This window comes from Pimephales promelas, chromosome 15, assembly GCF_988280905.1.
Source record: "Pimephales promelas chromosome 15, fPimPro1.hap1.1, whole genome shotgun sequence".
NCBI lineage: Eukaryota > Metazoa > Chordata > Actinopteri > Cypriniformes > Leuciscidae > Pimephales > Pimephales promelas.
Window position 1 is genome coordinate 35,927,012 of NC_142783.1, and position 15,667 is coordinate 35,942,678.

Genomic DNA, 15,667 nt, shown 5'->3' on the forward strand with positions numbered 1-15,667 from the left:
TCTGGGCCGCTTCCCACGTACAGACAAGGACAGGAAAGGTTCAGTAGATTATTTGCACACACCTAATAAATAGTAAGTCAAAGTCCAAATCACAGTCTTTGTTGTCCAAACTTAATTGATATGCTTGGTGTGGAACATTATCTTGAAACTGTGTCTATTCCTCGTTTAGCGACGCCTGTGGAGAGACGACTCTGCTTGTGAGCTGCTGGATCGGCAGTCAGCACTTGAAACATCACAAGCCGACGTTCACAAGTCAGTGGTTAGTTACTCTTTGACTCTGACTTCGTCTACTCCATGCGTTTCTCTCCCCAGGAGGACGCGATCATCTCTGGCTTCATTCAGTTGAGCACCGACACAACACCATGGATCACACAGTGGAAGACACAAGCCAGTACCAGAGCTAGAACCTCTCCGCCGCCCCTCCCGGTCTTGGAGATTTCGACCCGGAACCGCTTCTCCCCTCTTTGCGAGTCGGAACGCAACGACGCCGTGGTCATCGGCACGTCAATGGTCCGTCATGTCCGTGCTACCTCGGGTAAGGATAAGGTGCGCACTCACTGCTTTCCTGGTGCTCATGTTCTTGATGTTGCTGCACAGGTTCCCGAGATCCTGAACGGTGATGAGCGTGTCGGAGCTGTTGTGCTGAACGTGGGAGCGAACGACATCAGGCTGAGGTTCTGAAGGACTACAGGAGCCTGATCGAGACGGTACGCAACACATCGCCTGAAGCAACGAGCCTTGCACATCTAACCCTTTCTGGGTCTTCTTTAAATCTTTTCTAGATTTTTTTTTTCGACTAAGTTTCACTAGTCGTCTTATAATTGATTTATCTTTAAAAAAGAAAATAAATTTCTAATCCTTAAGCACATCCACGCACACGCTATTTAGCTGGTGCTTAACTGTTCAATTACTGGCCAGAATTGAACAGTTAAAGCCCCACGTTGGGTGCCATGTTTTATGGTGTGTGCTTTAATCTTAACACCTTTTAACCTTATTATTTATTATCGTCAGGTTAGGTCGAGAAAGTCAAATCTGCCCTAAATCATTAGTGTTCGATTGGTATTTACAATTGTTCAGATGACTTCTCTGTGGTCAGTTCTTGCTTAAGGTTTATTAACAACACTGCTAGACGATTACTTGTAATTAGCATTAGTTATTTATTAATGTAAATATTCCAGAAAGAAAAGTTAGGCCCAAACTTAAATTCTTTATGCTCAAACTCTGGAATCTACTCCTGTGTAAGGGAAATCATTATGGACATCAGCTATGCTAATCATTTCCCATCTGTTTTCTGCTGTTATTTTGGGACACTTGTCCCGAGAAAAATGGCGTTCGTCAACTTCAGTTTGTCGGAGCTGCTGTACTGCACGTGGGAGTGAACGACATCAGGCTGAGGTTCTGAAGAAGTTCTACAGGAGCCTGATCGAGACGGTACGCAACACATCGCCTGAAGCTACGATCGTGTCTGGGCTGCTTCCCATGTACAGACAAGGACAGGAAAGGTTCAGTAGATTATTTGCGCACACCTAATAAATAGTAAGTCAAAGTCCAAATCACAGTCTTTGTTGTCCAAACTTAATTGATATGCTTAGTGTGGAACGTTATCTTGAAACTGTGTATTCCTCATTTAGTGACTCCTGTGGAGAGACTACTCGATGCCTGTGGAGAGACGACTCTGCCTGTGAGCTGCTGGATTGGCGGTCAGCGCTTGAAACATCACAAGCCTATGCTCACAAGTCAGTGGTTAGTTACTCTTTGACTCTCACTTTGTCTACTCCATGCGTTTCTCTGCCCAGGAGGACGCGATCATCTCTGGCTTCATTCACTTCGGCACTGACACCGCACCATGGATCACACAGCGGAAGACACGAGCCAGGACCAGAGCAAGAACCTCTCCGCCGCCCCTCCCGGTCTTGGAGATCTCGACCCGGAACCGCTTCCCTCTTAGCGAGTCGGAATGTGACGCCACCGTGATCATGGGCACGTCCATGGTCTGTCATGGCCGTGCTACCTCAGGTAAGGATAAGGTGCGCACTCACTGCTTTCCTGGTGCTCATGTTCTTGATGTTGCTGCACAGGTTCCCGAGATCCTGAAGTTGATTTGCGCGTCGGAGCTGTTGTGCTGAACGTGGGAGCGAACGACATCAGGCTGAGGTTCTGAAGGACTACAGGAGCCTGATCGAGATGGTACGCAACAAATCGCCTGAAGCAACGATAGTGTCTGGACTGCTTCCCACGTACAGACATGACTAGTAAGTCAAAGTCCAAATCACAGTCTTTGTTGTCCAAACTTAATTGATATGGTTGGTGTGGAACATTATATTGAAACGGTGTCTATTCCTCGTTTAGTGACGCCTGTGGAGAGACGACTTGACGCCTGTGGAGAGACGACTCTGCCTGTGTGCTGCTGGATCGGCGGTCAGCACTTGAAACATCACATGCCGATGCTCACAAGTCAGTGGTTGGTTACTCTTTGACTGACTTCATCTACTCCATGTGTTTCTTTGCCCAGGAGGACGCGATCATCACTGGCTTCATTCACTCTGGCACCGACACAACACCATGGATCATACAGCGGAAGACACGAGCCAGGACCAGAGCTAGAACCTCTCCGCCACCCCTCCTGGTCTTGGAGATCTCAACCCGGACCCGCTTCTCCCCTCTTCGCGAGTTGGAACGCGCCGCCACCGTGATCATGGGCACGTCCGTGGTCCGTCATGTCCGTGCTACCTCAGGTAAGGATAAGGTGCGCGCTCACTGCTTTCCTGGTGCTCATGTTCTTGATGTTGCTGCACAGGTTCCTGAGATCCTGAACGGTGATGAGCTGTTGTGCTGAATGTGGGAGCGAACGACATCAGGCTGAGGTTCTAAAGAAGGACTACAGGAGCCTGATCGAGACGGTACGCAACACATCGCCTGAAGCAACGAGCCTTGCACCTCTAACCCTTTCTAGGTCTTCTTTAAATAATGTTTTCTAGATTTTTTTTTCCGACTAAGTTTTACTAGTCGTCTTCTAATTGATTTGTCTTTAAAAAAGAAAATAAATTTCTAATCTTTAAGCACATCCACGCACACGCTATTTAGCTGGTGTTTAACTGTTCAATTACTGGCCAGAATTGAACAGTTAAAGCCCCACGCTGGGCGCCATGTTTTACGGTGTGCACTTTAATCTTAACACCTTTTAACCTTTATTATTTATTATCCTCAGGTTAGGTCGAGTAAGTCAAATCTGCCCTAAATCATTAGTGTTCGATTGGTATTTACAATTGTTCAGATGACTTCTCTGTGGTCAGTTCTTGCTTAAGGTTTATTAACAACACTGCTAGACGATTACTTGTAATTAGCATTAGTTATTTATTAATGTAAATATTCCAGAAAAAAGTTAGGCTCAAACTTAAATTCTTTATGCTCAAACTCTGGAATCTACTCCTGTGTAAGGGAAATCATTATGGACATCAGCTATGTTAATTATTTCCCATCTGTTTTCTGCTGTTATCTCGGGACGCTTGTCCCGAGAAAAATGGCGTTCGTCAACTTCAGTTTGTCAGAGCTGCTGTACTGCACGTGGGAGTGAACGACATTAGGCTGAGGTTCTGAAGAAATTCTACAGGAGCCTGATCGAGACGGTACGCAACACATCGCCTGAAGCAACGATCATCGTGTCTGGGCCGCTTCCCACGTACAGACAAGGACAGGAAAGGTTCAGTAGATTATTTGCACACACCTTATAAATAGTAAGTCAAAGTCCAAATCACAGTCTTTGTTGTCCAAACTTAATTGATATGCTTAGTGTGGAACATTATATTGAAACTGTCTATTCCTTGTTTAGAGACGCCTGTGGAGAGACGACTCTGCCTGTAAGCTGCTGGATCGGCGGTCAGCGCTTAACATCACACGCCGATGCTTACAAGTCAGTGGTTAGTTACTCTTTGACTCAGACTTCGTCTACTCCATGCGTTTCTTTGCCCAGGAGGACGCAATCATCTCTGGCTTCATTCAGTCCGGCACCGACACAACACCCTGGATCACACAGCGGAAGACGCGAGTCAGGACCAGAGCTAGAACCTCTCCGCCGCCCCTCCCGGTCTTGGAGATTTCGACCCGGAACCGCTTCTCCCCTCTTCGCGAGTCGGAATGCGACGCCACCGTGATCATGGGCACGTCCATGGTCCGTCATGTCTGTGCTACCTCAGGTAAGGATAAGGTGCGCACTCACTGCTTTCCTGGTGCTCATGTTCTTGATGTTGCTGCACAGGTTCCTGAGATCCTGAACGGTGATGAGCGTGTCGGAGCTGTTGTGCTGAACGTGGGAGTGAACGACATCAGGCTGAGGTTCTGAAGGACTACAGGAGCCTGATCGAGATGGTACGCAACACATTGCCTGAAGCTACGATCGTGTCTGGACCGCTTCCCACTTACAGACATGACTAGTATGTTAAAGTCCAAATCAGTTTTTGTTGTCCAAACTTAATTGATTTGCTTAGTGTGGAACATTATATTGAAACTGTGTCTGTTCCTCGTTTAGTGACGCTTGTGGAGAGACGACTCGATGCCTGTGGGCTGTGAGCTGCTGGATTGGCGGTCAGTGCTTGAAACATCACACGCCGATGCTCACAAGGCAGCGGTTAGTTACTCTTTGACTCTGACTTTGTCTACTCCATGCGTTTCTCTGCCCAGGAGGACGCGATCATCTCTGGCTTCATTCACTCTGGCACGAAACAACACCATGGATCACACAGCGGAAGACACGAGCCAAGACCAGAGCTAGAACCTCTCCGCCGCCCCTCCCGATCTTTGAGATCTCGACCCGGAACCGCTTCTCCCCTCTTCGCGAGTCGGAACGCGACGACGCTGTGATCATCGGCACATCCATGATCCGTCATGTCCGTGCTACCTCAGGTAAGGATAAGGTGCGCACTCACTGCTTTCCTGGTGCTCATGTTCTTGATGTTGCTGCACAGGTTCCCGAGATCCTGAACGGTGATGAGCGCGTCGGAGCTGTTGTTCTGAACGTGGGAGCGAACGACATCAGGCTGAGGTTCTGAAGGACTACAGGAGCCTGATCGAGATGGTACGCAACACATTGCCTGACGCAACGATCATTGTGTCTGAACCGCTTCCCTCTTACAGACAAGGACAGAAGAGGTTCAGTAGATTATTTGCACTAATTGAATTATTAATGTCATTGTGCAATGAACAGAAACTGCTCTTTGTAAATAATTGGAATCTGTTTTGGGAGAGACCTAGGCTCTATTATGCTTCACCTCAGCAGAATTGGAGCGGCTGTTCTGTCGGACAACATCTCCAAGACGTTACACACCTAGTGACTAGTAAGTCATAGTCGCTCCTTTGAAAGGAATGTTTCTCCTGGTTCCATCTCTTGGACTGATGTCTCTGCCTGTAAGGCTATCTTTTGCCATTCTAATATACGAGAATCACCCCATGTACATGGTTGTATAAAAGTCATGCTGGATTTTCCCTGGGCTTTTGCTGCCATAGCTTAGCCTCTTTGGAATAGACTTATTAGACTTTCAATCACCCTTCAACTTATTTCTTATGTGCACATCTGACCCGTTTTGGGTGTTAAATAATCTTTTCTAGATTAGTATCTTTTTTTCGACTAAGTTTGTCTAGTCGTCTTCTATTTGGTGATGTATCTTTTTTCTTTTTTCCAAAAAAAGAAAATACATTTTTAGTCCTTATGCATATCCACGCACATGCTATTTGGAAGGCACTTAACTGTTCAATTACTGGCCAGAATTGAACAGTTAAAGCCCCACATTGGGCGCCATGTTTTACGGTGTATGTGCGCTTTAATTTTAACACCTTTAACATTATTATTTTTTATCCTTAGGTTAGGTCAAGTAAGTCAAATCTGCCCTAAATCCTAAGCATTTGAATGGTACTTACAATTTGTTCAGATGACTTCTCTGTGGTCAGTTCTTGCTTAAGGATTATTAATGACACTGCTAGACAATTGCTTGTAATTAACATTAGTTATTTATTAATGTAAATATTCCAGAAATAAAAGTTAGGCTCAAACTTAAATTCTTTACACTCAAACTCTGGAATATCCTTCCCGATATGGTTTGACGCTCTGACTCGCTGTCAAAGTTTAAAACTAGACTAAAGACTCATCTCTTTAGCCAAGCATTCACATACTGCTTACCTTTTATTCCTCCGTTGAATCAGATCGAATGCTTTTAATACTTTAAAACTTGAAGAGTCTGTAGGTTACTTGTATATGTTGCATAGTATTTACAGTAATTACTTTTCCTTGTGTATTGCGTGAATGATGGTTGGTTGGGCAGATATTGTGTTATTGCGGTAGGTGGTATGTCATACAGAACCGTTGCCAATGAAACGCATTACCGCGACAGTGGGGCTCGACAGCCTTAGTCAAACGGGTTGTGCGTATGGTTGGGTTGTGGAGAGTTTGTGAGTGTGTTTTTTTTTTTAACATCTACTCCTGTGTAATGGAAATCATTATGAACATCAGCTATGCTAATTATTTCCCATCTGTTTTCTGCTGTTATCTCGGGACGCTTGTCCCGAGAAAAATGGCGTTCGTCAGCTGCAGTTTGTATCCAGCCTCTCATGGAGACTTCAGATGCCCCAACACCTGCAATGAGAAGACTAAATGCCTGTGAAGAGACGACTCAACACCTGTGAAAGATGACTCGACGCCTGTGGAGAGACGACTCAATGCTGGCGATATGTTATGCCCTTAATATTACATGATTAACTAAATGTACTTTTCTGTAATGCACTTTCTGTAAAGCTGCTTTGAAACAAGTATTGTGAAAAGCACTATACAAATAAACTTAAATTGAATTGAGTTCACTTGCAGGGTCAACAGACATAGAGCTTATAGTGGGGGAGCTTCACTGCTAAGCAGACAGGTGAGCATACAGGTATGTAATCCTCTTCTTTATGTGACAGACAGAGAACTTATGGCTGGAGGTTTCACTGGAAAAGCAGTCTGTTAAGCGTTCACTACGTGTCACTTCGCAGTGGGCTGCCAGATAAATACACTCAACCGTCTGGAGTACAACAATGTTAGCCTCTTCTTATGCAGTCAGAATGTGATAAACTCAGGTAAGAAGTGGACATCCAGGGGTTTAGGTTCACACAGCAAACAGTGCATCACTTCATCTCAACAATTCAGCACTCAGTGGGAAATGCACATATGGCTTATGTCTGTCGCCCATCTTCTGAACTGGCATTCACATCAAGAGGTCCCACAGACACAAGAGAGGAGGATGGAAATTGATTTGGACTACTCATGATCTCACAAATCATCTTCTGTCCCATGGTTACCTCCTTCTCATTGAATCAGCCTGCTCTTTCTCCCAACTCACAGCACCGTGCCCGTTCGCCGGCCCCGCTTCCTTCACCACGGCTCACACTTTCTCTGAGAGCACCGCTCCCAAAACAATGCCCCGTTTGGTCTGTACTTCCTCCTTTTATACTCCTCTAATCGCAACATGTCCCAATCGCAAAGCTTTACTCCCCCATGCACAGCTGCCAACAATGTTCGGCTGATCACCCCATTTTCGTGGACTTTTGCACTACCCTGGAACTAGCCAGGTGTTCCTTTTTTTGGTTCCGGCGGGAGGCAATCACGGCGAACATTAGTTCCGCTTTGTTGGGGACAAAGTTGGATTTTGTCACCCCGTGACATGTACTTTTACAAAATTTACAATTTCATATTTGTGAATTCCTATCGTTTGTATTTATTTTATTCCTTTTTCTTGTCTTTGCATTTTTTTCCCCATTGTTTTGTTTATGATTTAATGTCTTCCATCCATCTCTCATTTATGCTATTTTAATTGTTAGTAATTATGCTGTTCTATGTTCCTGTCCAATTGACTATTTTATGCCGATGGGGTTTGATTTGTGTGCATCTTGTTTGATTTGTGTGGGTCTTGACTTGTGGGTCTTGACTTGTGGGTCTTGACTTGAGTGGGTCTTGACTTGTTAAACTTGTGTGGGTCTTGACTTGGGTTTGACTTGTGGGTCTTGACTTGTGTGGGTCTTGACTTGGGTTTGACTTGTGTGGGTCTTGACTTGGGTTTGACTTGTGTGGCTCCTGACTTGTTTGACTTGTGTGGGTCTTGATTTGTGTTTGACTTGTGTGGGTCTTGACTTGTGTTTGACTTCTGTGGGTCTTGACTTGTGGATCTTTACTTGTGTTGACGTTGACTTGTGGGGGTTTTGACTTGTGTTGATCTTGACTTGTGTGGGTCTTGACTTGTGTTGACGTTGACTTGTGGGGGTTTTGACTTGTGTTGATCTTGACTTGTGTGGGTCTTGACTTGTTTGGGTCTTTACTTGTGGATCTTGACTTGTTTGACTTGTGTGTTTTGACTTGTGTGACTTCTGTGGGTCTTGACTTGTTTGACTTGTGGGTCTTGACTTGTGTTGATCTCGACTTTTGTTGATCTTGACTTGTGGGTCTTGACTTGTGTTTGACTTGTGTGGGTCTTGACTTGTGTTGATCTTGACTTGTGTGGGTCTTGACTTGTGTTGACGTTGACTTGTGGGGGTTTTGACTTGTGTTGATCTTGACTTGTGTGGGTCTTGACTTGTGTTGACGTTGACTTGTGGGGGTTTTGACTTGTGTTGATCTTGACTTGTGTGGGTCTTGACTTGTTTGGGTCTTTACTTGTGGATCTTGACTTGTTTGACTTGTGTGTTTTGACTTGTGTGACTTCTGTGGGTCTTGACTTGTTTGACTTGTGGGTCTTGACTTGTGTTGATCTCGACTTGTGTGGGTCTTGACTTGTGGATCTTTACTTGTTTGACTTGTGTGGGTCTTGACTTGTGGATCTTGACTTGTGTGGGTCTTGACTTGTGTTGATATTGACTTGTGTGTCTTGACTTGTTGATCTTGACTTGTGTGGGTCTTGACTTGTGTTTGACTTGTGAGTCTTGACTTGTGTTTGACTTGTGTGTGTCTTGACTTGTGTTTGACTTGTGAGTCTTGACTTGTGTTTGACTTGTGTGGGTCTTGACTTGTGTTTGACTTCTGTGGGTCTTGACTTGTGTGGATCTTGACTTGTTTGACTTGTGTGAGTCTTGACTTGTGTGGTTCTTGACTTGTGTTTGACTTCTGTGGGTCTTGACTTGTGGGGGTCTTGACTTGTGTTTGACTTCTGGAGGTCTTGACTTGTGTGGGTCTTGACTTGTTTGACTTGTGTGGGTCTTGACTTGTGTTGGTCTTGACTTGTGTTTGACTTCTGTGGGTCTTGACTTGTGTGGGTCTTGACTTGTGGATCTTGACTTGTTTGACTTGTGTGAGTCTTGACTTGTGTTTGACTTGTGTGGGTCTTGACTTGTTTGACTTGTGTTGATCTTGACTTGTGTGGGTCTTGACTTGTGTGACTTCTGTGGGTCTTGACTTGTTTGACTTGTGGGTCTTGACTTGTGTTGATCTCGACTTGTGTGGGTCTTGACTTGTGGATCTTTACTTGTTTGACTTGTGTGGGTCTTGACTTGTGGATCTTGACTTGTGTGGGTCTTGACTTGTGTTGATATTGACTTGTGTGTCTTGACTTGTTGATCTTGACTTGTGTGGGTCTTGACTTGTGTTTGACTTGTGAGTCTTGACTTGTGTTTGACTTGTGTGGGTCTTGACTTGTGTTTGACTTGTGAGTCTTGACTTGTGTTTGACTTGTGTGGGTCTTGACTTGTGTTTGACTTCTGTGGGTCTTGACTTGTGTGGATCTTGACTTGTTTGACTTGTGTGAGTCTTGACTTGTGTGGTTCTTGACTTGTGTTTGACTTCTGTGGGTCTTGACTTGTGGGGGTCTTGACTTGTGTTTGACTTCTGGAGGTCTTGACTTGTGTGGGTCTTGACTTGTTTGACTTGTGTGGGTCTTGACTTGTGTTGGTCTTGACTTGTGTTTGACTTCTGTGGGTCTTGACTTGTGTGGGTCTTGACTTGTGGATCTTGACTTGTTTGACTTGTGTGAGTCTTGACTTGTGTTTGACTTGTGTGGGTCTTGACTTGTTTGACTTGTGTTGATCTTGACTTCTGTGGGTCTTGACTTGTGTTTGACTTCTGGAGGTCTTGACTTGTGTTTGACTTGTGTGGGTCTTGACTTGTTTGACTTGTGAGTTTTGACTTGTGTGGGTCTTGACTTGTGTTGATCTTGACTTGTTTGACTTCTGTGAGTCTTGACTTGTGGGTCTTGACTTGTGTGGGTCTTGACTTGTTTGACTTGTGTTGATCTTGACGTGTGGATCTTGACTTGTTTGACTTGTGTGGGTCTTGACTTGTGGGTCTTGACTTGTATGACTTGTGTAGGTCTTGACTTGTGTTGATCTTGACTTGTGGATCTTGACTTGTTTGACTTGTGTGGATCTTGACTTGTTTGACTTGTGTGGGTCTTGACTTGTGTTTGACTTGTGTGTGTCTTGACTTTTGTTTGACTTGTGTGGGTCTTGACTTGTGTGGATAATGCCTTCGCACAAAGGAGCACTTTTTGAAAAAGAGAATTTATTAATGTCATGAAATTGATTTGACAACATTTGCTTTTGTATTTATGGCTAGGCTACTTGTACCATTTTAAGCCCGTTTCCCCCTTCTTAATACTCATTTTGTGTTATGACCTTTTTTTTGGTCTGGTCTATTTGCACTGATGATATTATGCTTGTTTGCTATTCTTTGCATTCATTTAATCTTTTAATACTTCCATACCTCTGTTACCTTTCCCTTTAAACTACTTGTAAATATGCATTTGTTCTATTTGTCTTAGTCAATTGTAGTTGTATAGTGCTTCTCAGAATAGTTTAAAAGTGTCTTTATGCCACTTAATTTTAGCCTTTGTGTTCCTTTTCATCATTTATATTGATTTGTCCTAGTATCATATTTGAATCCCTCATTTAAGTTTGATTGTCAAATGATGGCCTTTGTTCATTATTTCTTATGTTATTTTTGATATTGTCTTTACAAAAGTGCCAAAATAATTTTTTTTTAAAAAGTCCCTATTTTTTGTGCCCCTTGCTTCATGCTCCTTTTTTTCCTTTTGTATAAATGTTAATGTTTTGTATTTATGCTGTTGATTGAATGTATTACATTGACAAATGTAAGGGAATACAACAGGCAATCATTTTCTTCTATACATAAATGCTTCATGCTCCTTTTTTCCCTTTTGTATAAATGTTAATGTTTTGTATTTATGCTGTTGATTGAATGCATTACATTGACAAATGTAAGGGAATACAACAGGCAATCATTTTCTTCTGTACATAAATGTTTGAAACAAACAAAAAAAAGATGCATTTTTATGGTCTGAAATTAAATATCTCCAACTTCTTAAATGTTACTGTTCAGAGAGAGAGTGTGTGTGCTTACTGAGAAGGAACATGGCGTTCTTGTACGTACAGTCACTGCAAATCTTCACTACATTAATGCCTTTTATTATTTATACTTTATAAAACTGTATAGAAAATTTCACAAGATGTAAACAACACTGGTCCAGAAGCACTTCCTGTTTCAGTTTGTAACTTTTCTTTATTTCGCATGTAAAGAAAACATCTTAAAGATGTTTAACTTTTTGATTCAGTTTTAAATGTTCGGTTGGTTGTATTTTATCCCAGCTTTTATGTAGTGTTAAACTGAAACAGGAAGTGCTTCTGGACCAGTGTTTACATCTTGTGAAATGGTCTAAGTAATTTGCTTTGTACAACACCATAGTCCTGAAACTGCTGCTGTTGTAGTTATGCCTTCACCTCATGTATTTAAGGTTTTTTCTATTGTCACAATGGCCCTTTTTGTATTTGTGCATTTTCCCATCTTTTGTATATATTTCATTCCTTTCTCTTGTCTTTGACTTTTTTTCCTAAGCCTATTTTTTGTTTATTATTTAATGTCTTCCATCTTTTATTAATGCTCCTTGTCTTAGTCAATGGGACAGGGACATAGAACGCTTTTAGAAAAATGGGAATGGGCATAAAAAGGCTTTACCCGGTTCTATTTTGTATTGAAAGGAACTGCATCAAATGGTTTGTCTGTACTTTTTGCATAATTATGCACTTGTTTTTATTCTCTTACTGTCTTGTATGTTAGCATTAGTGGCTGTCTTATCATGCCCATTTTCTGCTTTGATTCATCTCTGTTGTTGTGGTCATTTGTATTGTGGTCACTTGTATTTCATGCTGCGATTTCATTCAGCCTGTTTAAATTTTGTTCTTCCCCTGATGGTATGGCTATCGGGTTCATGGGGTACTTAGTTCTCCACATAAAAAGAAAATTCATTTTCATTAACTTCTGTTAAAGTGTTCAACCGTTGGAGTTGGGTGGGTGGGACTTGTAAAGACAAGGGACTTGTCAAAGGACTTGGATCTTGACTTGTGGATCTTGACTTGTGTTGGGGTTGATTTCAACCTTTCACCTCATCAGTCTATCAACTGCAGGTGCAAATCAAAGTTACTTGAGCTAAAATATATAGGGGTGTATCCCACTCACAAAGACAATTTCTTTTTTCAGTTTTTTTTTAATTTTTTTTATTTATATTGTACTAAATGTAATTTTTGTATTTATGGTTTCGCCTCTTGTTCCATTTTAAGATCAAGTTTGTCCTTTTTTATTATCCCTTTCTATTTTATGACCCTTTTGTCTGTCTTTGCATTTATGGTATATTTAGGTTTTTATTTTATTTGTTTAATGTTTTTAAGCCATTTTTTTAAATTATATATCTTTCACTGGTTTCTAACATTTTCTGTCTGCTTTTTATGCTATTGTTTGCCTTTCTTATATTGTAAAGCTTTGTATTGAATTGGTAAAATTAGTTTTTTGTATTTTGTTACTTGATTTTGTTTGTTTCATTTTAATTTCTTTGTTTTTTTTATACTTAGGTTAACAAAAGGCTTAAAAAAACAGAACATAGAAACAAATATGGACCATAATCTGTGTTGCTACTCTTTTATGACTTTACTTGTGCCCATATACCACTGTGTAATTTGGAACACCCCATTTGTGAATCCTAACCTTTGTTTATTTTGTGTTCCCATTAAAGTAATTTTGAAAATGCAAAAAACAGATTATAAACCTCACAAAAACTTAAACAGCTGGAGGGACTGGCCAACACAGGATAGACAATCCTGTCCGATGTCCTTTACACTCAGCCTCTCATTGATGCTGCTCCTGCCCCCCCTCCTCTACCCATTTCATCTAGTTAATGTGGCCTGTGTTTGTTGGCTACTTTGTTGACCACTCCCTTTGGTTCATCCTTCATTTTACCCTTTGCACCTTGAGTCCACCTTTGGCCTCAGATTACCAGCTCCGCCATAAGTCTGGGGCTTGGCACAAAGACAGGTCGACAGAGTGAAAGTTAGGTTGATGCTCTATCAGGTCCTCCATGGGCAGTTATTGCCCTGCAGTGCAGTGGTCTTGTCTCTGCCCAGGTCTCCATCTGAGTTGGTTGTCCACCGAGTTGTAACTGGCTCATTCACCAAAGGTCCCCCTATCCTTTTATCGATTTTGTTTTGGCTCTACATCCTCCTTTGCCTTTTTGTTCATAAACAGGAATACAAAACTGTACAAAGTGAAACCACAAAAAAAGTTTAAAGTATTAAGTTTACTTTTAACATCATTAACATCTATACAAAAGTGTCAAAGGAGCATGATTTTGTATTTATGCTGTTGATTGACTCGTATTAATGTCACACATGAAATTATATTGACAATTTTTTGCTTTGCCATGCTTAACCGCGTTAATGCTTTTTATTATTCTTTTAATTTTTTTCTTAAAGCAGCTTTATCCAATTGACTTATTTTTGCTACTTTGTATTATTTAACCTTGTTTTTTGCATTTCAGCAAATTTTAGGATTTTTTTTTTATGCCCTCTATATTTCAATTGGTCTGTCTTTTTTTCCTTTTGTAAATTGTTTTTTTTTTTTACAAACTTCTATTTAAACTTTTTGTTCGTTGCCCTTTATGGTCTTGTCTAACCTATTCCAAGATGGAACAAAAAGTTCACAAGCATAAGTTTGCCTTTTAGGCCTCTGCCAGTTAAGTCCCTTTTTTGTGCACTGTTGTAGTGATGATTTTAACATATTTATTCCTTGTGGTGTTTGATTAAATTTGTAATACCCTTTATGCCTTAATGCTATTTTAGTTTTCTCTGCACTTATGTTCTTATCATGGTCTCATTGGCCCTTTTTGTATCTGTGCATTCTTTCCCATATTTGTATTTTGATATCTTGCCTTTGCATTTGTATTTATCACTGGTCTTGTCTTTGCATTTTCCTTAAGCCTACTTTAGTTTTATTGGCTCTTATGATTGAATGTTTTCTATATATCTTTAATTTATGCTCCTTGCCTTGTAAGCCATTGTGCTGTATTATGCCCATTCCTATTTTTCTGAAACAGTTGTATTTTTTTTTATTTAAATGGTACATTAATTATAAATGGTTTGCCTTTACGGTTTATGTATTTTTAAAAAGTACAGTTTATATTCTGACTGCCTTCTGTATTTTGTAATTTATAAATGTATGTACCTGTTTATATTCTGTCTGCCTTCTGTATTTTGTAAATGTATGTACCCGTTTATATTCCGACTGCCTTCTGTATTTTGTAAATGTATGTACCTGTTTATATTCTGACTTCCTTCTGTATTTTGTAATTTATAAATGTATGTACATGTTTATATTCTGACTGCCTTCTGTATTTTGTATGTACCCGTTTATATTCCGACTGCCTTCTGTATTTTGAAAATGTATGTACCTGTTGATATTCTGTCCGCCTTCTGTATTTTGTAAATGTATGTACCTGTTTAAATTCTGACTGCCTTCTGTATTCTGTAATTTATAAATGTATGTACATGTTTATATTCTGACTGCCTTCTGTATTTTGTAAATGTATGTACCGGTTTATATTCTGTCTGCCTTCTGTATTTTGTAAATTGTATGTACCTGTTTATATTCTGACTGCCTTCTGTATTTTGTAATTTATAAATGTATGTACATGTTTATATTCTGACTGCCTTTTGTATTTTGTAATTTATAAATGTAAGTACCTGTTTATATTCTGTCTGCCTTCTGTATTTTGTAAATGTATGTACCTGTTTATATTCTGACTGTCTTCTGTATGTTAGCATTAGTGGCTGTCTTACTACATACTTTTTCTGCTTTGATTCATATGTTCTTGTGCTCATTTTTATTTGTGCCTGATGCTGCTATTTCATTCAGCCTGTTTGAATTTTGTTCTGGGTTGAATTTTGTTCTTTATTTTTAAAGCATTTTTTATATTGTTAAAAAATACCTTTAAACTTGTTTCTTATATTATCTGTTACCTTTTATGCCATTGTTTGCCCCTTCTTATATTGTAAACTTGTCTTGTATTTTGTTGCACTTTAAAGTCATTTTGAACATTTTTACAAATTAAAATAAAAAAAACAAAAAGTACTTGTCATGTTGTTGTTTTTTTAAACCCATTAGCCTGTGTTGGCTGGTCCCTCCAGCTGTTTAAACAGTCCAGTCTGATGTCCTTCTCACTCAGCATGAAGCCTCTCATTGATGCTCCTTCTGCCTCCTCTACCCATGTCATCTAGTTAATGGGGCCTGTGTCCGCTGTCTCCTTGCATCCCTTTGGCTCATCATTCATTGCTCCTCGGGTCCACCTTTGTATTACCAGCTCTGGCTAGTTGTTGATCGTCT

The 15,667-nt window shown here is 40.9% G+C and overlaps 1 protein-coding gene across 1 annotated transcript; it reads left to right on the plus strand.

Moving 5' to 3' along the window:
• Positions 1-4,281: 4,281 nt before the first annotated feature.
• On the plus strand, positions 4,282-6,235 carry LOC148973610 (uncharacterized). Its single transcript, XM_089119985.1, has 4 exons — positions 4,282-4,430; positions 4,526-4,581; positions 4,678-4,899; positions 4,962-6,235. Exons 1-4 carry the CDS (start codon positions 4,363-4,365, stop codon positions 4,982-4,984), a joined length of 369 nt encoding a protein of 122 aa, XP_088976111.1. The 5' UTR covers positions 4,282-4,362; the 3' UTR covers positions 4,985-6,235.
• Positions 6,236-15,667: the final 9,432 nt, after the last annotated feature.

What these genes read in the sequence shown, in the direction of transcription:
- LOC148973610 (XM_089119985.1), top strand. Translation starts at nt 4,363, where the DNA reads ATGGTACGCAACACATTGCCTGAAGCTACGATCGTGTCTGGACCGCTT. An exon ending in CCCACTTACAGACATGACTA is followed by an intron (nt 4,431 to 4,525) that starts GTATGTTAAAGT and finishes TTCCTCGTTTAG; the next exon opens with TGACGCTTGTGGAGAGACGA. An exon ending in TGTGAGCTGCTGGATTGGCG is followed by an intron (nt 4,582 to 4,677) that starts GTCAGTGCTTGA and finishes TTCTCTGCCCAG; the next exon opens with GAGGACGCGATCATCTCTGG.